Source organism: Madurella fahalii, assembly GCF_045866475.1.
Source record: "Madurella fahalii IFM 68171 DNA, scaffold_2, whole genome shotgun sequence".
Classification (NCBI taxonomy): Eukaryota; Fungi; Ascomycota; class Sordariomycetes; order Sordariales; genus Madurella; species Madurella fahalii.
The window spans coordinates 9,078,232-9,099,307 of record NW_027263972.1 but is presented as its reverse complement, the minus strand read 5'-3'; the positions used below and the strand labels follow the sequence as shown (position 1 = coordinate 9,099,307).

Here is a 21,076-nt window from a genome sequence, read left to right as displayed (position 1 = left end):
ACCTTATCCCTAGCCAGCACAGCGGCCGAAATTGTGACGTCGAGGTCGAGTTTGCTAACGATGTGACCTAGATTGCGCACATCCGGCTCGATGATCCCCTACTTCCTCCTTACAGCGTCCACCCCCGCATCTTTATGAGCGGAGTAACAACCTCAAATTCTTAGCCAGTACCAGGGTTCCATCATCGCGAGTGTATGCCTACGAGCTAACGTCTTCTGAACATACAGTTACGGCGTCGCCATTCGGATAGGAAAACTTCCGGGTAAACGCTGGGCTGCGACCGTGCAAACACGGAGTAACGGCGCAGAGCAATGGAGCAGTTAGTCGACACGTTTTGATGCTGGTAAGCTACCCCATTGCTGCTACAAGTTGTCTCCTTTCATCCTCGGGGCTGCTGGAATCTCTTATATGTAACCACGCAGTCGAGCCATTCGAGACGGTCGAGGCAGCGATACCTTCTAGTAAGAACTCTTCACCGGCAGGGGGAACGGGGAGGACATGGACGGGCTTTGACTGTTTTCCCTAGGGCTTGCGCAAAAGCTTCATTGATAAAGGAGAGGAAGCACGCATCTCGATGTATTGTTGAGTTAGACTTATGAAGATTGGAGCTAAGGGGCTCCGAACGAGTTCGCCAATAGGGGCGCCGATCCCCAGGTTTTAGTGCACGATGGACGAAGAGAAGGCGGAATGTACGGAATAAGAAATTACACATCTGGGCTGGCGCAGTTTACAGGTATACATGACATATTTCTGACGCTCCTAGCAAAGGTCAAGTTCCGCTTCGGTAGACCAGCCGTAAGCGACAACCGGCAGGTGTCATTGCGAGGTGGACTTTGCGCGCTTCAGTAATGATGAGACCGGCCCAGATCAGAAGCTAACTATGGAGCACTTGGAAGACGCCACGGGACCGAGGTGTGCAGCCGCCATCATGGCACCGATTCCCGTCATTCGGGGAAATCACCTATCCTCAAGTTCACGTGGCGGCTGAAAACGTCCCTTAAGATATCGAAGTAATCACATTGGATTGGGAAGAGAAGAGTTTGGCGTTGTACTGTCAAGAACCGGTTTTTCAGACCTGCCCCTCAAGGCAGTTCGACGAAAGCAACGAGATCCGGGTTTGCTTGTAGTTGACGGGAACCCGCGGACTTTGGAGAGCGTTACGGCTGAGTAACGTATGCCAGATAGAAGGCAAGTTATTCAAATTGAATTACGTGTATGAGGAGCGTCTTGAATCATTGACAGCTGGGTATTCCACCTCCTGCAGAAACGATGGGTAAGGTGAATGACCGCCTCTTCAGGCATCTCAAGTGTCGAGAGCGTGACACGGCCTAGTTTAATATGGCCAAAGATACCTAGGTTAATTATAGCAATTCGGATTTCCATCCGTATGTTCTAAAACATCACGATTGTGACTTCTCACTTTCAATGACGGACTTACACCGTGTTAGCGGCTCCAAGCTCTTATTACTTCCACACCGTTCCATCCCACATCGGATGATGAAGCCTTACATAAGACGACTCAGTAGGTGCTAGAAACTTGCGGAGTCCATGTCCCGCTGGATTTCACGGCGAACATCCCAAGCTTCGATCGGGTACTCCCGAAAGGACCCATCTCACGTGCACTAGCTTGATCGCTTGAAGATCAGCCTATATCTAACCAGTCAGTCCACAAGCCATGGTTGCGACTTGGTATCCTGATCCCTGGGCCTCGGGAGAATAGCCTAAACTTACTCAAGTCACTTTGAGTTGTATCCGGCCAGGGAGGTATTGCGTAAAGAACGGGTGGCTACTTTGTTAGTACCACATTAGCAACGTGGGCAGGTTCTGGGATGTGACGGAGTTGGCTCATGTGATTTTGTGATGTCAATTCCGTTGGATGGATATTCAAGTGCGTAGTAACTCATCTCAAGCGTCAATGACAAACACTCAATGGCGACACCCTAAGCTTACACTACGACTGCGGATGGCGTACCCAGGTGGCGCTACATAGCCTTAACCAGTAGAAAGGAACTCCGGCTTCCAAAGCTTGGATAGAACATTCCTGAGTGATATGTTCCTTTGATCCGTGTTGTTGTGCCCAGGTCAGGCCGGTGGGCGGCTGCGCAATGGTCCTGTTGCGGCGTCGTGCTCAGATCTTCCGTTTTCCCCTTTCCCTCTTACTCGGAGCATATCCTCGGCCACCGTGACCCGGATTTCCTTGTTGGAGCAAGGGTGAGGCCCTCGGAGCCCCAAACCCAGCGGTTAGGATGCACCACTCGGGCAAGCCCAGGCTCTTGGGTAGTACCAGGCTGCTTTTAGCCGGCGGTTGAATCGGCAGTCACTCCCTGGTCCATTTTTGCCGGTGTTTCCCAGCACGTTCCCACCTACCCGGCTCACGCAGTGTTTCAACAAGGCTTGTGCCCCTTTTTCATTAATGAGCCGCACATCATCAATGCAACAACCCGGTTCTCAACCAAGCGGGTTTCTGCTAGTGGTAACATGTGAAGCCTAGAATATAGAAGAACCATGCCACGACTAAGACTAACTGCGCTGAGGACTGGGAGGTTTCCCCGTGACCGCGCCACGGGGCGAGTTCCGTGGTTACATCCATGGATGTCGACGGAACTTGGCACGGAGCTTCTCTTAGACGCGCACCGTTGCGTCTACACGTAGATTCCCCATGTGATGGCCTGTGGAGAACTAGGGTAATAATGGGGTTGCCGTCGATGTCACTTGTGCATGCCCACAAGTGGAAAAGCGACAGGTCCGTCACCTACTACACTACTAGTCAAAGCTGGGCACCTTAGGTAGGCAACAAAACAGCGGAAGGCACACCCAGGCAGTTGGGGAAACGCAGTCGAGTGTTTTTCGTTTCTATTAGGCATTGCTAGTATAAAGCTGGACGCCAATGATGACAAAACAGCGGTTTGCGAGACCGCAATCAACCGAATCTAACATTGATGGATTAACACTTCTGCAACTCATTGCTAAAGGTGGGGCGAGGTCCATGTTGCATGACACAACAGGGGGCCAGGAACAAAGATCCGAGCGAGGATTTGTGGGTGGAGGGTCCTCCGCAACTCCAGGGACGGAGAGGTGGTGTGAAAAGTCCAACTAGACCAAGAATGGTAGAAATGGGGGAATCAAGGCTTTCGGATCCGGGGCGAATGCGACTGAGCTGTTGGGGACGTCTAAGTGTATAAGTAACCATTGTCATCCTCCCTGTCTCCAATCCTTTCCTCACTCCCCAGGCCAAGCTTCATTGCGGAGATCCTTGACAGTTGCTAGCCATGGTTGCTTTCTCGTCTCTCTTCCTTGCTGCCTCGGCGACCGTTGCGGCCGTCGCCGCCCCCGGCGAGCTGCCCGGCCTGAACAAGCGTCAGACGCTCACCAGCAGCGCCACGGGAACGCACAACGGCTACTACTTCTCCTTCTGGACCGACGGTGGGCCGAATGTGCGCTACACAAACGAGGCCGGCGGCCAGTACAGTGTGACATGGTCGGGTAACGGCAACTGGGTTGGCGGCAAGGGATGGAACCCGGGCACTGCCAGGTAAGTCCGGGTCCTTAGACGGCATCGTTGGAAACGTTATTAACGTCCGGCTGAAGGACCATTAACTACACCGGTACCTACCAACCTAACGGCAACTCGTACCTGGCCGTGTACGGCTGGACGCGTAACCCTTTGGTCGAGTACTACGTGGTGGAGAACTTTGGCACATACAACCCGTCATCTGGGGCCACGCACCTGGGCAGCGTCACCACCGACGGCTCAACCTACAACATCTACCGGTCGACACGCACCAACGCGCCCTCGATTGAGGGCACGCGCACATTCGACCAATACTGGTCCGTCCGCAGCAGCAAGCGCACCGGTGGTAGCGTGAACATGGCTGCCCACTTCGATGCATGGCAACGGGCCGGTCTCCGTCTCGGCACCCACGACTACCAAATTGTCGCTACTGAAGGCTACTTCTCGAGTGGTTCTGCTACCATTAACGTCGGCGGCCAGTCCAGCGGTGGTGGTGGTGGCGGCGGTACTAACCCCGGTGGCGGTAGTGGCGGCGGTGGCGGCGGCGGCGGCGGCGGCAACGTAAGTCTCGTGGCGTTTTCTCGCTCATAAGAACGCCGTCGTGTACGTTGATACTAACTACCGCTTTATCAGTGCGCTGCTCGATGGGGCCAGTGCGGTGGCCAGGGCTGGAACGGCCCTACATGCTGCCAGTCCGGTTCGACTTGCCAGGCTGCCAACCAGTGGTACTCTCAGTGCCTGTAAAGACTCAAATCAACCTCAAAACTTTGGAGCTTCTCTGCGGGGATAAGGTACATCGGTGATTGGGAGTTGTGAATGATGAAGAGAATGCGGTCAGCATATTCTCAGCTCGTGGCAAGGGAATCGAGACTGGAGATGTTCATGTACATACTTTATCTTCTTGCCTGCCTTATAAAAGTTCCCTATCTGCTCAAAAGGTTCCAGAACTGGTAGTTATGAGGACAAGAAACCGCACTCTCTGAACAACGATGAAGACTAGAAGCTGTCGTTGTTATAGGGAGGGTAAAACCGTGAATCCCGGCCTGGTAGTTGCACATTTTAAATGCTGACTTAGTAGACCTTGGGTCGCGTTTTAAAAAGGGTTTCTGAGCATTAAATGAGTCGTCTATAATGACGAATAAATATAACGTTTTGCTGTACTCGCTAGATAGGAGTAGATATGATCTAACTAGGACTCTTGCTTACCCTTCACTAGGTCGGCTTACTAGAAGGTAATCCCCGCTTAGTTGAATACAGCCGTAACATTGTCTAATAGTTATAAGTTGTTAGAAAGTATTATTTTATATCTAGTCCATATAATAGCTTCCCAAGGTAAGACAGACGGATCGTAGCTTCGATAGCTATATAGAAGCATTTGAAGTAACGATGTTTAAATGGTCTAGGAATAAGACTAGTTCCTTGACATCTTGAAAATATATGTACTCGACCGATGGTAGTAGCTAGTCGACTAGCTTAGTACCGTATAATGTAAGAGCAACGGGGTAGTTAATAGCAGCTTGCTTAATATCTAGTTTCTCCATTATACTGAAGTCTCTAAAGGGCTCAATTATTAATATAGGTATATAGATAGATACTAGTAATATCTTCCTACTATATACTAAACTCTATAACCCTGATATTAAGAGTATATAATATCTTCTATAATGGTACTAGAGCCTCTAGGGAAATAATGTCTTAGTGAAATGGAGCGGAAAACACACATCCACTCCATCAACAAAACAACAAGATAACAAAACAAGGGGAGGGACAACGACTGAGAAACCCGACAACAAACCAGGACTCCCAGCAACGCGGCTTGGACCAAAGTAGCAACAAAGACAGGCAGGACTCCCTCTGATCAGAGGGAGGCCGCAAAGACAGCTCCCAATGGAGCAAGCAAATCGAAAGAAAGAAATTGGTTGAACTGTTGATCTTTTTATTCCTCCTGATTGTCGAAGGCCGACAGTCAGGACAGTCTTAAATACAGAAAAAAAGTGGGTCCTCAGTCCAATCACCTGATCCAGCCCGGAGGGCCGGGAACCCGATACCCCGGACCTACACTGCCGAACCCGAAGTCCTGGAGTTGTCTTAGAGCGCCATCCGGCCAGTGCACTATTCCCCACTTCATTAGTCCTCTTCCTTAACCTCTAGATAGATATACTAAAGCTCCTACTACCGAGGATATATAGGCAGTAGTATCGCTAGATTATAGAATTTAAGGCCGTTAATGACTAGTTTTTTGGAAATTTCTAGGGTTAGCTCGAAGAGTATATCGTGTTTCGGATTGTCGCCTGGATCCTTGAAGCCGTACGTACCTAGCAGTGTATAGAACCTCGAGATTCGAAGCGGCATCAAACAGTGCCTTTGCCTCGTGGGTGTAGGAATGTGTCTATCTATAGCTGTCGTGCGATGCTCTTAAAACGAAGGAAGGCTGCCATTGCCGAGTTCAAAGGTATTATAATGCGAGTAGAAGCCGCCGGCGACGCTCAGCGTCTGTAGGTTGAGAACTAGCACGAGGACGATCTGGATCAGCTAGTCGTGGTCCGGATCCCCGGTACCGTCCAGTTGCTAAGGTATTCTAAAGCTGAAGGTTGCTAAATAAGTGCTTTTACCACTGTGCCTGGTAAAGGTTGGGTCCGGTACAGGGCTCAGACCTAGTAGTGCTTTTTATGACGGTGGCACGACTGATCGCAGGGGCTGCAGGTCCGACCTGTCCTCAGGGACAGCAAAATGAATAAGTAAATAGCTAATCAATCTCACCGCTTGATGCCTTGGTGAACTATGGCTCGTAGTCTTGTTGCTCCCACTAACAAAGAACCATTAATATAGCTTCCATCCCCCAATGACTTGACGTTGGAACATTCCTGCAGGGTCGTATTTCCTAGCTACTCTCCTCAGCTCATCCAGGTTCCCCGTGCTTTCTAGGGGTTCTTGAAACCTGGCAGCCGCATAATTGGGATACCGGAACCTATGGAGAAGACCCTGTTGCTTTGCAGTGTTCTCTACACCCGTGATAAAGCCTTGGACGGCTGTTTCCACCTGTCCTCCGACGGCCGGGTCGTCCCAAAAGCTTGAGCATAGAACAAGGACCAGATCTTTTTGGGGGTTCGATGATGGGTCGAACCCGAGAATGTTGGTCCGTGACGGATTGGACGGCGGCGCGGGAATCGACTGCAGTGTGAGCGAGGATGTAATTGTGGCATTGTTGCGCGTCATCTGCCCAACCGATGACTTCCAAAGAGAGTGAACCTTTGTGAGAATTGTCGGGGAATTTCTGATGGTTGTTGTGGCGAAAATGGTGCTGTTTAGCTCCCATGTCAGCGTCCCGCCGTAGGGTTGAAGGAGGCCACGCCCTGGAGGCGCCGGGGTCACTTACTATTGATTTGGAGTGCTTTGCGACTGTATTTCATTTGCAAGGTCTGTGACATTTGTCACACGAAGCGAACTGATCATCTGGGGCTGAATCGCGGTGAAGTTTCTCAGATTTTCCGGGAATGGGGTAGGCTTTGCGTAGGCGAGGAGGTTGGACACCAGCCAGAGCTGCTGCGCTCCAATGTAGACATGGCTCTGCTCGACAGAGGATGCGGGGTCAAAGTTTCTCGGGGTCTTCCAATGCGTGAAAGCATCTATCTGCGCGGCGGTAGTCGAGTCGGGATAGACAACACCGCCGCCCCAGATCTGACCCTGGGGGATTGTCGTGATGTCAAATCGCGTGACGATGCCGAAGTTGTTCTGGCCACCCTTGAGTGCTATGAACAAGTCACGATTAGATTTTTCATTGGCATTGACAACGGCTCCAGTCGCAAGCACAACTTCCATGTTCACCACGGCATCACACGCGAACCCATATTGTAGTGCAAAAAAGCCAATTCCGCCTTTCCTCCAAAGCATTTGTTAGCTGTCATCGCACGTTTCCAAATACATAAGAGAGGGCTTGGCGAGAAAGTGACAGAGTATAGAGATATTCATATATACCTCCTGAAAGTAAGCCGCCAACGCCAACATTAGAAGCCCGGCCTCCGTTCAAAGACCGCTTTCGAGCATCCAAAACCGGATATACATCTCCCCAGGTCGCGCCCGTGCCGATGGAGACAGTCACGCCGTCTTCACGGACTCGGACAGCATTGATGGAAGTCAGGTCTACCGTGACGCTGCCATCGATGTTTGAGAACCCCCGATTGGTTGCGTGTCCTCCGCTCCTGATGGCGAAGGGAACCTGAGGAGCCTCCCGCAGCGACTTCACTACCAAAGATACATCTGCGGTACTGGACGGCCTGACGATGCACGAGGGTCTCTGCGTCTGCTGGTTGGCGTAAGCATACGACGCCGTGGAGGCATTGTAAGCCCCGTCTCCGGGGAATGCCACGCGGTTGGGCAACAGCGAGGCCAAGGTTGTACAGATTCCGGTGGCTGTAGCTGTGTAGGTAGAAAAGAGCACCCACAGGCAAACCACGTGCAGGGTGTGTGATAGCGGATACATGGTGAAACCAAGTTATTTTGAGTTTGGTCTGTGAGACAGTGTGTGCTGAACTTTGCAGAGTATCGTCAAATTTAACATTGCTCGATCGACTGGCTAGAAGAGACAGAAAGCGCTTTAGCAATATATTTATGTTGCATTCTCGTGGCCGAATACTACCTTCACCCTGTGCCTCTGTTGTTCTTCGAAGCAGCACCGGCCCGGCTTACGCGGCGAAATCAATTTATCGAGTCGAGTATTGAGCGCCTTCACGCGCACTGCTGCGGCGTGGGTTTCTAATATGTACAAAAAAGAAAAAAGGGATATAGAGAATCCCTAAGGTACCCTTCATGACACAGTCCACAGCTGTGCAGCCACGAGGAGCGGCCGAGAAGTGGGCAATAAACGACTCTCATAGGTTCGTCCCAACACCATCAAGTCCCATCCCCTGCTCACAGCTGCATATAATGGAACAATATGCTCCCAATTCCATACAGGATCGCCAACCATCAAACAATAATATTGTTGGAGAAGAAACTCACATCTACACCCACATACACAACAAACAAGGGGGAGGGCAAAGGTGGCCAAATGCCGAACAGACATGGAAGATAGACAAGACAGCAGACGACACCACCACAAATTGGGTCCCTGCAGCCTAAACAAGGTTAACATAATATGCAGATAGAGCTCCCTCTGATCAGAGGGAGATCGCTTTTCACGCAAAAGAAGCTCGTCAATTGAGCCTGCAACAGGTGTGGAAAAGAGTGCTGAATTGATCGTCCTGTCTAAGGAGCAATGGCCAGGACGGCCCCTACGTGTAATTACTGTATGTACTTGCGGTGCAAAAGAAAAATGGGCCCACGGCAAGTCCCAATCCCGGGGCGCCATCCCGTTAAGTGTGGCCCTCTCATCAGAGGGGACCCCTGTCCCCTGGGGCAGTTTTCCCCAACTCTATCCCCCGTCTTACCCTCCGATTCCGAAAGTCCTGGTCAACCACCCCACCAAAGCCTAGCCCTTCTTGGAAGAATACCTATTTCTACACATTGATTGCTCAGCAGATCTCGAACTAACGATCCCGAGTTTCCCCTAGAAGTTCCAGTTTGACCATCATGTCTTCGGAGCTGAAGGGCACCGTCTTGATCACGGGCTGCAGCGATGGCGGGGCTGGCTCGGCGTTGGCGGTCGAGTTCCAGGCCCGTGGCTACTACGTCTTCGCTACCTCTCGCAGCTTAACGACAATGTCCAAGGTTGAGGCCCTGCCTAACGTCAAGTTGCTCCAGCTCGACATCACTAAGCCGGCCGATATTCGAGCGGCTGCCGAGGCCGTGAAGGCCGAGACTACTGGTGGGGGGCTAACCTATCTTGTCAACTGTGCCGCCCGCAACCACTTCATGCCACTTCTCGACGAGGATATCGACGCTACCAGGGCCCTGTTCGAAACCAACGTCTGGGGCCAGCTGGCAGTGACGCAGGCATTTGCGCCTCTGCTGATCGAGGCCCAAGGCACAGTCGTCTTCATCACATCCTTGTCCGGATATCTCAACGTTCCTTACCAAGGTTGGTTTTCTCACTCGCTTACTCGCTTTTCGCGTACCTCCCGGGCTAGGATGACTGTATGGTTGATTGCTAAACTGAGTTACATTTGGGGTATTTAGGGGTCTTTGCTGCATCTAAGAGATCCGCAGAGATCATGGCCGAGACAATGCGCCTTGAACTTGCGCCATTCCATGTCAAGGTGCTGTCTGTCGTGACCGGGGCGCTAAAGACAAAAGGACAGAGTCATTTTGACGACTGGAAGTTGCCAGAGGGGTCTCTGTATTTGCCAGTCGAGGAGACCATCCGAGACCGAGCTAGGGGTCAAGAGGGAGCGCCTAGAATGGAGGCTGCCGATTATGCAAAGCGTGTCGTCTCCGAAATCATTCGGGGCAGGACCGGGAAGTTTTGGTACGGTGCAAGTGCGGGAGCCGTCAAGTTTGGCACGTCGTATCTTCCGACCTGGATGATGGTACGTTGACACAAGTTCGCAACTGGATAAACCGGGCTTCAGTAGAGAGTAGTACTTACACACTCGTTACAGGACAGTGGCGTGCAGATCAGGACGGGGCTCGACGTGTTGGCTCAGCGGAACAAGTAGGCGGGTAGGCTGCATGTGTTGGAATGGGGAACCACCTGATGGGAAGTGTAAAAATTCTCTTTAATGTCCGTCTGGGATTTTGGTGTGATTGCTTAGCCATCGGTAGCTTATATGGGTAAGGCGTGCTGCACTCAAATCAACTAGTTTCATCTCCTTCGCACTTCCCATCCACCCCCATCCATGTGTCAAAACGTTTCCGGGCCGCCGGTTTCATGCCGAAGCCGGGCACTCGCTCCATAAATGTCAGCACCGGTCGAATTTTGCGTTCACTATTGTTGGGGTAGGTAATTGCATGCAGGTCATTCCCTGGTTACACAATGAGAGGAGATGTGAGCAGTTCTAGGGGATCTGTTGCTAAAGCAGAAGCTAACTTTCCTTTCCTCTCATTTTTCTTTTTCTTTTCTTTTCTTTTTCGTTTTTTTTTTCTGTGCGTGAAAAAAAGAAAGAAAGAGAGAAAGAAAAACGAAAGAGGAAATCAGACCAGACGTGGGAAACACCCGGGACCAGCCCATAAAAGGCCACAACGCATTTCAACGACAAATCTTCACCTTGAGTATCATCCGCCGCATCAAGATTACATGTACCGGTCTCTCGGCTTGAAGTTGGCTTTCACACCCAGACCCGGCAAGGTCAAGGTCCGCCAATTGATCGTGTACTTGCGATTTCTCTCCACCATCTCGGGATCGTAAGTGTCCAGAATGTGATACATGACGTGCTTCATAACATAAGAGACAAAGAACCGCCCAGGGCTAAATAACAATCAGATTGCACTCGAGTCAGCAACTGGGAGAGAGAATATCGTTGGCAACCGGGAACGGGGAAACAATGTGCCACCTACCAAGTCAGCTTGCCGGTACCCCATACATGCCACGTTTCGGAGATATCCGTAAACTTGGATGGTCCCTCGAGTTGTATCGACGACTCCCTCCCGATAATCTTGGGGTCGGCAAAGCGGAAACCGTCAAAGACGTCCGGTTGGGGGTATTTGGTTGGATCTCGAAGCATTGGCCCAACCGGGATGCCAACCCACTCACCCCTCGCGACGCGGGTGCCGTCAGAGAAGCTAAAGTCTTTCAGAGCGCATCGGCGAGCAGTGACTGCGAAATTAGACCGCAGCATCGATCAGCGAATGTTTATCATGTGTGAGTGTTCATGCAAAGCAGGCTGTAGTACTGACCAGATTCAACGGGCGTCCATCGTGAGCATTCCTTCAAGAAGCTATCCATCAGGGGAAGACCTTCGCCGTCTACCAGGAATTCACCCCCGGCAACGCCCTCAATCTCATCACGAAGCGGTTTGATATATTCGGGGTGCTCGCAGAGGCTGAAAATGGCAAAAGTCAAAGTCTGGAAGGCACACATTTTGTCAGTGTGACACTGCGGTGGCCTGGCGTGCAAACAAACATGTCCAGTCCCTACCGTAGCAAGACCTTGCACGGAGCCGAACCAGATGGCCATCACTTCAAAGGCCATCCGGCCCGGTGTCCATGGCTTAGATTTGGGCGACGTGTCTATGATCCACTGGATGACATCGTTCTGTAACCCATCGCATCAGAAATTCGCGCCACCATAAATTACTCCACCCCGGATGCAGCGGTCCCATCGATGGAGGTCATCATCACTTACGTATTCCTTGCTGCTGCTGGGATTTTTCATGCGATGCTCAATGATGGCAACCAAACCACGGAAGAAGATGCGCTGTCGGGTCAGGAATTTGGGCATAAACATTCCGATCACCCTGAAGAGTAATGAATTAGCCGGCGCACCGCGGAGGAAAGTTCACGAGCAGCACGCGAGAAAAAGGGAGAAGGCATTGCTTACGGCCTCAGGAACCTGGGCGAGACACGAAGTAACTCAGAGCCGTAAAGCACATCCTCGTTGTAGTAATAGGCGGCGTCGATGAACTCGTTATTGCTCACTGTAATTATTCGTATATTATCCCGTCAGCCTCTAGAGAGAAATCTACTAGTCGGTAAGAATTCCATCACTCACCGTAGTCCAGACCAAAGAAGGCGTAGGCACTAATCTTGGTAACAACCTTCTTGGAGAGAGTCAAGACTGTGCATCATCGTCAGCAGCGCCAAGAGAACGGTTTCCTACAGCGTAGCAGCCTACCGTTGGCGGTTCGGGAGGCTCCGAGCTCCTCGGCAAATGTTCTATCAATGATGGCACGAACCCCCGGGGTGAGTTTTGGAAGATGGGTCGTCAACAGCGTGCGCAGTGTCCTGACGAAACCGATTCCTTCAATGCCCCTCTGGTCGTGCCAGTTGAAGCCATTCATAGTATATTCGGGTTTGAGTATCTTTAAAGTAGGTTAGGAACGTCCGGATAGCCCCACGAAGCGAAGTTCTCTACCTCTTTTGCGGCCGCGTGAAGAGACAATTGGTCGTTGGTGGCGTTTTTGATATCTTTGATGAGCTCAGGGGAGGAGACGAGCGTGATCCAGCTCTCGGGCGAGTTCATGCGCAGTGGCTTCCCATTCATCTGTCGGTTATGAAGAAGAGTAAGCACTCTGTGATTGATCCAACGGGGACTAATTCTTCTAAGTTGAAAATGGGGATTGCACGGTTTCACCTGAGAGTATGCGGCCTTGATTCTCTTATTCGCCGCAATAGGGTAAATAAACATATCCCACTGATCCTTGAAATACCTCCGCAAGTTGACTATCAACGAAGAAGCCCATGTCTGGAGGGAAAGGCGCTTCTGTGCTCGCCCCTGGTCAGCGTTGGGAAACGGACCGCGAGAGCGGTGCGACCTTTGAACTAGGTACTCACCACGAAAACAAGGCAGAGAATGAGCACGCAAGAGGCCAGTGCGGCTATCTTCGACTCAAGGGCCAGATGGCCCTGGATTGAGGATTGAAGAAGCAGAATCGAGTCCATGTCAACGACTAACTCTTCCTAGGCGATAGTTGCTCCTGGCATGTCCATCAAAGATGAAGCTGGTACGGCAAGCGGTAGTGGAAATCATGTTTCTCTCTACAATCTCAGGAGAGCGCAGAGTAGGCTTCCAAACTTCATCTCCTCTTTTTGGCTCGGAATGAAGCATACTTGGTAATGGCATGTAATACACTATACTACGCCGCATACGACCGTCCCACCGACAACCCAACAAACAGCACAGTGCATTCATCACGTCCAGTCGATTCTCATAGGGTTCTATGTAAACGGCGCAACTATCATGCGGCTGGTCTCAAGTTCGGCCAATCTTACCCGACTCGGCGCCGCGGTTTCGGGCCACAAGTGCTCGGCAGTTACAAGCCGGAAGAGGTGCAACGCCCCTTCATCACCCGGAGGGTTACACCGGGGGCTGACGCCACCTTAGATTAAGTGTAGCCGGAACAAAGGTATCGTACCCGACTATCAGCGCAAGCAGCGCTCTCTGTCGACCCCTCTTCCACTTTTCACGACCGTCCCAAGTTGATATGCTGGGGTGCCGCTTTCCGGGGTCAGACGCAGGGTACTCAGCTTGCCCCGCTTTGTCAACCAAAGGGAATGGACCGGGTCGTATGCTACCAAACCCCAATGGCGGCTGGGCCGTGAATGGCTCGTTTGGCCGAGCGGAGGGGGGGGACTGCTACTCTGCGCCTCAGACTACTACCTAGGAAGGTGGGTAAGGTGGGCTAAATATCTACCCGCCTGGAACGCTCGACGCCATCTAGAACGGCAGTGCCCCATTTTCTGCAGCCACCATCGGGACCGAACAAGATCTGAATGGTCCCTCCGATATTGCTCGTGATTTTGCCGCCTGCGAGTTGGTTGTCGGGCGACATCGCAATCATGGGTGCGCACCTAGTCTACCCAGGCTACATACGTAGATATTTATATCTACTGTACCTATCTATCCGACAACTTGCATGGTGGTGCCCATGAGTACCTAGGGATCGAGTGTTCTGCTCTACGGATATCATGGGAAATATCTAATACAATGTAGTTCACGCTACGACCTCTGTCCGGTAATACATCTTTGCAACCATTGGCATGACATGCAATTCGGAGGCATGGAAGGCCTTACGTCCCTTGTGTAATCTAGTGCGGGTTTCAGTGGCGTCCGGAAGTGGTTTCGTCAAATACCAAGGTACTTTACAGTATTAACACTGGGGCTGAGGGCGTAGGACGGAAAATACCTTGCACCATCAGCGTCACATAGATTCAGCCCGGAGTCCAAGACGTGGACGGCCCGGACCTTGAATGTTTTATCTTTGTTGCAGACGCTACCAACCTTATAGCCATTCCCAACCCTGCCTGCCTTTACCGGTTCCAGACGCCCCTTGCCCCCGCCCTGAAGTAAGTCCCGATATTTCTTTTTAAAAAGACCCAAAGGTCAATATCGTCAACACCAGACTGACTCCCGCGTTAGCTACTTGTCCAATCGACCACTCGCCGGAACAGAAATCACCACCATGGATGCGTTACCACCAGGCGTCTCTCTCTCCGAGATCCCTCTCGCCCCAAATCCGTCCGGGGATCCGCCCAACTTTGTCGACCCTCCTTCTCTCATCGTCGCCGTACAGGCAGTCGGTATAACGCTCGGCTTCACCGCCCTCGTACTGCTTGTCACGCGAATGGTCATGTCACGTCAACTGAAGCGCCCATTTGGTCTCGACGACGGTAGGCATCCTCGCGAAGTCTCACTCTCACACTTCAGGAGTGGCTGACGAAAAGGGTCTCAGCTTCCGTCATTGCCGCTTGGGTACTCGCTGCCGGGTATACCGGCGCCTCTTGTAGCCGTAAGTCCACCACCCGCCCACCCGCAACGCTCGAGGTCTGAGCAAAACGTTGTGTCCAGTCGGGGGTGTCACGAGACATGCGTGGGACACGCCGTTGAGCTTCCTCGACGAGGCCTACCTGAAGGTGCGAGCCCATCTCCCTTATCATGCTCTCGTACTAGTAGTTCGGCCTCAGCCATGCAACACGGAATTGACCTAGATCGGGCGTGTCATAGAAACTCTTCGCCACCAGCTTGATCTATGGGCCGATGCTCTTTTTTTCCAAGACATGCATTTTGATCTTTTACTACCGCACGTTCCAACGCAAAGTCTGGTTGAGAATGTGCATCTACACCATCCTCGCCATCATGATCGGGACGTACTGGATGACAGGTCCGAACCAAAAATCCGCGAAGCTCCCACAAACCTGCGCTGACACAATTGAGCAGTTCCTCTTTGCTTCTACTACTGCATGCCCCATCCGAACACTGGCCAGGCATGGGATCTCACCATCCTTGCCAACTGCAACCACCTTGCAAACCCCGGGTTGGTCCAGGCCGGCATGAACATCGCCGTAGATATTGCCATCTTTGTTCTACCCTTGCCCATCGTCTTCAAGCTTCAGATACCTCTGGGAAAGAAGCTCAGCATTGCCGGCATCTTCACAACCGGTTTCTTGTAAGTTAGATCAACGGTACTACCTCTGCAGCGAATGGATCCTGGGCTGACTCCAGATCTCTCCCGCCAGTGCTCTAGTAGCTAGCGCCTTGACCCTCTACTACCGCATCAGGATCATCAACGGCTACGATGTCTCGTGGGCGGGGGCGCAGACATATATTTGCATGTACGTGTCGAATCCCCCCCCCTCCCCCCCCCGGTTTTCCAAGAGATACACGCATATACTAACCTGTGGTGACAGCCAAGTCGAGGCCTATACGTCTATCATTGTAGCGTGCATGCCATCGCTCGCCAAGGTGTGGACCAGCGCATTCAAGGATATGAAGCTCTTGACGAGCCTGCAGTCGCTGCTGTCCCGCTCCAAGGGAGGTTCATCGTACAACAAGAGCGCGGGCAGCTATGGTATGGAGAGCGAGTCTACCTCCCACCTCCAGAGAAAGGGCTACAGTGAGATCTATGCCTCCCAAGACGTGGAGGCGCGGCCGCATGAGGGGCCAGGCATTCACAGATCGGTGACGGTCGAGATGAGATCCGTGCAGGCTCGCAATGCTCCACGGACTCCAGGGCATTGAGGCGGAGGTGCTAAGTGTATTTACCTAATTGTATGAATGAACCATGATGGGGAGCCTGTATTCTAGCCTATGGAAAATCTCAACGGTGCTGTCGGTAGCTAACACATCGCTTCTACTAGCTGCATTTACCGGGCGCGAGAAACCAACAATCCAGATGCTTGCTAGGTATTCAGGAAAGCTTGAAACCTCCAGGGACACCCTTCTGGAACACGCCCTCGGGATCGTACTTTGCGCTAACCGCCCTGAGCCTCCGGAGGCTCTCCTCTCCGTACCCGGCCATGACGTTATCTTTCTGGTACGCATAATTAGTGAAGATGTAGCGATGGAGCAGTCCCCGGTCGGCTGCGACCTGTCTGAAGTCTGCCACCAGGCTCTCGATGGCTGCGAAGATACGACTGTCGTCCCGGGCCAGCGCCCAGCAGGGATTGATCAAGACCACAAACAGAGGCCCGTCTGACGCAGGGATATCCATAGCGTTGGGGCCAGCTTTTGCCGAGTTGGTAAGCAGTGCTTTGGTCAAAGGATGGAACCCGAAGGAGAAGATGAATCCTTCGGCGTCCTTGATGGTCGCTAGCGTCTCCTGCCACTTGTTGTAGAAAGTCTCGATTAGAGCAATGTCTGGCTTGATAGTGACGGAGGCCCAGTATTGCCTCATGCCGTCGTTGGAGAACTTGGACAGTTCCTCGCAGAACTCGAGGTGGGTTGACGTCCTCATGGAGCACATCTGCTCGATCTGCGGCTGTACGGCCGTGAAACGCTGTAGCGAAGGCGGGTTCGGTTTTCCCTGCGTGTGGTACATGACACACGTTACGGCTTGGTGGCCAAAGCCGTAGCCGGCGCTACACATGATGTGGGCGTCCTCGTCGGTCTCGTTGTGAACAAACTCGCAGGCGTTCCGAAGGAGCTCCGAAAAGGTGCCGGGCAGGTAGTAGGTAACCCCGCCCCAGATGTCTCCCGCGCTGAACGTCTTCATTGTGATGGAAGTAACGAGGCCAAAATTGTTCAGCCCGCCCTTGAGCGCGGTCCAAAGATCGGCATTCTCGCCCGCGTGGGCGCGGACAAGCTCGCCCGAGGCCAGCACGACCTTGAACTCGGTGACGGAGTCACATGCGAATCCCCAACGTGAGGAGAACATTGACAATCCGCCTTTAAGGGAGAGTTTCGGGAGAGAAGATTAGCAGAACTGTCTTTGGTAGGCAAGTAGCCGGTGTGTTTCCCCGAAGCTTACCCCCCAAGATATAACCGGCAACACCGATGCGGCCAACGCGCGCACCAGCAACTGTAAGACTGTGCTTCTCCAACTCGGTATACACGGTCGCCCAGGTCTCCCCGACGGCGATCTCGACGGTTGATTTGTCCGGGCTCAGCGCAACACCCCTGAGGCGCCGCATGTCAATTGTGACGCCGGCAGCTATATTTGCGCTGCCCGCGAACGGGGTGTGGCCCGCTCCACGGACGGCAATCCGGCAGGACCCGGCGAGGACATGGGGCCGGAGCTCCCGGATCAAAGCCTGGACCTGCTGGACAGTAGCAGGTTTGGCAATGAAGGAGGGTTTGAGCTCATTCTCAAAGGCGCTGAAGTAGGAGCAGTTGTCTTTCTCGTACTCGTCGCTGCCGGGCTGGGAGAGCAACCCGGAGTCATTGCCGAGGACTGTGGCCAGCGTGTTGAGCAAGTCGGGCATTTTGGCGATGGGTGGAGGTAAAAGAGTATACTAGTGGTAAGTACTAGTTAGTGAGTGGGTTTGTGTGCGGGTTCGTTTGGGCGGTGGGGAGGGAAACGCGGTTCTCGCGATACGACTTGGGGTTGGTCTTCGCCTTTGGCGGGGGTACTTAAGCAATACTGTTGACCACAAAGTAGACGCCGGTTCTCCTGCAGTTGGCCTGCATTAAGGTACATACCTGAGGGGAAACGGAGCATCTGTTTGCAGCTACATAGTGTCGCCTAATGCCAACCGCACGGTACTGTACGTTGGATGCTTATCGGTACTGCGCCGCCGCCTCCCACCCTTGGCAACCCTGGCAGCTTTACCGGCCACCCGCAGAACGTAGAGTGTAGGGTATTTGTACTGCCGCGTGCCTGCAACGGCCCCCATTCGTGCGTTACCGACACCCCGGGCATCTTCTCGCTGCCTTCACGTCACGTCACCAACAGGACGCCCTTGCAGTGCCGACAATGGAATCTTCGTACGTGCGGGGTGTGATCACCTTAATAGTCCACGATGGGCGTCTTGCTTTGCTGGCCGCCGCACTTTTCTCTCTGCTTCTCTGGAGATTCTACACCTTCACCGTCGCTCCGTGGCTCCATCCAACCGATCCTAAAGAATACCCCTACTGGGTCCCCGTGGTTGGTGCGTCTTGGGCCATTGCATGCCGCATATGCTTTGCCAGTGCCAAGGACAGTTGCTAACCGGCATTTGAGGCCATCTACGGTCTTTCTTCAAGAACTCCAGCCGGCTGGTGTCCGAAGCGAGGTAAGATATCGACGACTCGGGACATTTCCGCATCATGTGTAATGCGTCCTACGCGCCTGCCCCCCGTGCTTACCTTCAGTATCCAAGGCTATTCTTCCACGGCACCGGGGAGCCTTTTACTCTCACGGTAGCTGGACAGAAATGGTACGTTCTCACCAAGGCGGAGCATGTTGCCGCGACATATAAGATGGAGCACCTATCGTACGACATCTTCGCTGTCGAGGTGATGCGCATGATCGGAGTGTCCGAGGACGGCATCAGCAAAGCTTTCCAAACTCACCACGTTGCCAAAGACGGCAGCAAGAGCCCGCCATATAAGCACCTGGTGCGGCTGTGCAAAGAATACCAGCTGGAACAGCTTTCCCCGGGCAATCGGCTGGATCAGCTGGTAGGGCGATCCACAGCGCTGATGCGGAGACATCTGGAGATGGAGTCGATCCTGAACAGAGGCCGGCATTGGTACGCCTCACCAACTGGGCCGGGAGGAGACTGTGTCACTGTCTCTTTGTACCAATGGATCTCCGACGTATTTATCGACATGGGCACCCAAGCATACTTTGGACGCCTGTTGCAGGAGATTGAGCCAGATCTGATCCGCACCTTCATGGCTTTTGAAACTCTGTCCTGGCAAGCCATGTACCAGTATCCAAGTTTCCTTTGCAAGGAGATGATGGACGCAAAAGCGAAACTCCAACATGCTATGGAAGTGTACTTTTACCGCACCCCAAAGTCACAGAGGGCCGACGCCTCCTGGTTCATCTCCAGGATCGAAGAAGAAACTAGCCGGCTGCAAGTAGCGCCAGCTGATTCGGCAATCTTTTTCTTTCAGCTGTTTTGGAGGTATGAACTTCTCGAAACCACCCATCTTCTACATTTCTTTAAGGTGTCCCTGGATTCTAACAAGACGGTTATATCCAGCATCAATGGAAACACTCGAAAGGCGCCGTTTTGGATATTCTCCTATCTCCTGTGCGGTAACCAGCATCTTGTGGATATAATCCGGACAGAAACCGCACCGGCCATGCACGAGGACGGCACTGTGGATGTGGCCTATCTCATCAATGACCAGACCTGCCCGCGCCTGAACAGCGTGTGGGACGAAACGGTCCGGCTTACCGCCTTTGCCGCCTCGGTGCGGTTCCTTACCCACGACGTCGAGCTCGGCGGCAAGACGCTCCGCAAGGGTAACCGGCTGATGATGCCGCAGCGGCAGCTGCACTTCAACACACAGGCCTTTGGCGAGACGGCCGCACAGTTCGATCCCGATCGGTTTTGGAACGATCCTTCGCTCCGGAGAAACCCAAGTCTCCGGCCCTTCGGAGGGGGCGCCACTATGTGTCCCGGCCGCAATCTGGCTAAACAGACGACGTTGGCCTTTGTGACAAAGGTTGTGCATGACTTTGATATCTCCTTGGATCCTCCGAATCAAAAGTTCCCAGAGCCGGCTGAGGGAAAGCCGTCCATTGGCTTGGTGGATGTGCAGGAAGGTCATGATCTCCGGGTAAGACTTTGTCCACGGAAGGCGCGACAATAAATGTTCCCTGTTATTAGAGCAGTTCTCAGTTAGTGTGGCAACAATGTGAACGCGCCCGAACATTTGCGGTTTCCTAAGTGCTTCCCCATCCCGCCCCAACCGACCGAGCCATAGCGGTAATAGTGACCGTATTCCGTCAGGCAGGGAACGTATATCGTGAAGCTCCTTCTTGAAAGCTTCGTCTCATATATCGAGACATCTGAGTTCTCGTTTAATCTTGGGAGAAATATAGTTCAAGGAGGTGATCCTCCACATTCCACCCATATGAATTTAGTAGGTAGGGTGCCTCTGTCAAACTTATGTTGATCACGGCTACTATTGAAATGGTGCAGAAACACACATCTACACCCACATACCCACCAAAACAAGGGGGAGGGCAAAGACAGCCAAATGCCAGACAGACAAGATAGACCAGACAGGCTAGGCGACACCACCACAAATCGGGTCCCTGCAGCCTAAACAAGGTCAAAACAACATGTGCAGATAGAGCTCCCTCTGATCAGAGGGAGATCGCTTTGCACGCAAAGAAAGCTTGTCAATTGAGCCTGCAACAAGTGTGAAGAGTGTGCTGAAATTGATTGTTCTGTCTAAGGAGCAATGGCCAGGACGGCCCTACTTATGGTGCGAAAGAAAAATGGGCCCACGGCAAGTTCCAGCCCCCGGGGCACCATTCTAGCAACTGTATCCCTCTGGGGACTGTTTCCCCCAACTCACTGCCAGAAAGAGTCCACATTAACTATACTGGGATGTAGACTACATCTCGCTAGTTGAAGCACAGCTTCGTCAGACAAAACAAACGGACACACTAACAGTCAGTCCAACGTTTAGGCTTTGATAGAGAGTACGGAAAACTAACTAGGTTGTCCTGGCCCAAGCAGGACTACAACCGACGTAAATCATCAAGTCTTCTAACTACACGATATCGAAGAACGTCCAGCTGAACAGGATAAGCACTCTTTCTAATGCCGGCCACTCAGATGTGGCAAATGATGCCGCGGGACTCTATCTTT

At 52.5% G+C, this 21,076-nt stretch overlaps 7 protein-coding genes across 7 annotated transcripts; 4 read left to right on the top strand and 3 right to left on the bottom strand.

Moving 5' to 3' along the window:
- Window positions 1-3,269: 3,269 nt before the first annotated feature.
- MFIFM68171_05477 (Endo-1,4-beta-xylanase) lies at window positions 3,270-4,255 on the top strand (the record flags this gene model as incomplete). The annotated part of the gene is made up of 3 exons (XM_071060897.1): window positions 3,270-3,532; window positions 3,589-4,072; window positions 4,145-4,255. The coding sequence occupies 3 exons, from the start codon at window positions 3,270-3,272 to the stop codon at window positions 4,253-4,255; spliced, it is 858 nt and encodes a 285-aa protein (XP_070916998.1).
- Window positions 4,256-6,331: 2,076 nt separating this feature from the next.
- MFIFM68171_05476 (Bifunctional solanapyrone synthase) lies at window positions 6,332-7,991 on the bottom strand (the record flags this gene model as incomplete). The annotated part of the gene is made up of 3 exons (XM_071060896.1): window positions 6,332-6,812; window positions 6,888-7,386; window positions 7,487-7,991. 3 exons carry the CDS (start codon window positions 7,989-7,991, stop codon window positions 6,332-6,334), a joined length of 1,485 nt encoding a protein of 494 aa, XP_070916997.1.
- Window positions 7,992-9,079: 1,088 nt separating this feature from the next.
- On the top strand, window positions 9,080-10,104 carry AYR1_2 (NADPH-dependent 1-acyl dihydroxyacetone phosphate reductase; the record flags this gene model as incomplete). The annotated part of the gene is made up of 3 exons (XM_071060895.1): window positions 9,080-9,527; window positions 9,626-9,975; window positions 10,048-10,104. 3 exons carry the CDS (start codon window positions 9,080-9,082, stop codon window positions 10,102-10,104), a joined length of 855 nt encoding a protein of 284 aa, XP_070916996.1.
- Window positions 10,105-10,678: 574 nt separating this feature from the next.
- On the bottom strand, window positions 10,679-12,985 carry MFIFM68171_05474 (Ent-kaurene oxidase; the record flags this gene model as incomplete). Its single annotated transcript, XM_071060894.1, has 11 exons — window positions 10,679-10,853; window positions 10,943-11,201; window positions 11,282-11,450; window positions 11,523-11,639; window positions 11,730-11,841; window positions 11,925-12,021; window positions 12,096-12,161; window positions 12,219-12,405; window positions 12,459-12,587; window positions 12,678-12,806; window positions 12,878-12,985. 11 exons carry the CDS (start codon window positions 12,983-12,985, stop codon window positions 10,679-10,681), a joined length of 1,548 nt encoding a protein of 515 aa, XP_070916995.1.
- Window positions 12,986-14,505: 1,520 nt separating this feature from the next.
- Window positions 14,506-16,061, top strand: MFIFM68171_05473 (Rhodopsin domain-containing protein; the record flags this gene model as incomplete). The annotated part of the gene is made up of 7 exons (XM_071060893.1): window positions 14,506-14,713; window positions 14,776-14,832; window positions 14,892-14,956; window positions 15,048-15,204; window positions 15,261-15,489; window positions 15,560-15,655; window positions 15,731-16,061. The coding sequence occupies 7 exons, from the start codon at window positions 14,506-14,508 to the stop codon at window positions 16,059-16,061; spliced, it is 1,143 nt and encodes a 380-aa protein (XP_070916994.1).
- A 169-nt stretch (window positions 16,062-16,230) lies between these two features.
- MFIFM68171_05472 (Bifunctional solanapyrone synthase) lies at window positions 16,231-17,743 on the bottom strand (the record flags this gene model as incomplete). The annotated part of the gene is made up of 2 exons (XM_071060892.1): window positions 16,231-17,207; window positions 17,290-17,743. 2 exons carry the CDS (start codon window positions 17,741-17,743, stop codon window positions 16,231-16,233), a joined length of 1,431 nt encoding a protein of 476 aa, XP_070916993.1.
- A 491-nt stretch (window positions 17,744-18,234) lies between these two features.
- MFIFM68171_05471 (Abscisic acid 8'-hydroxylase 4) lies at window positions 18,235-20,066 on the top strand (the record flags this gene model as incomplete). The annotated part of the gene is made up of 4 exons (XM_071060891.1): window positions 18,235-18,409; window positions 18,481-18,532; window positions 18,620-19,372; window positions 19,451-20,066. The coding sequence occupies 4 exons, from the start codon at window positions 18,235-18,237 to the stop codon at window positions 20,064-20,066; spliced, it is 1,596 nt and encodes a 531-aa protein (XP_070916992.1).
- Window positions 20,067-21,076: the final 1,010 nt, after the last annotated feature.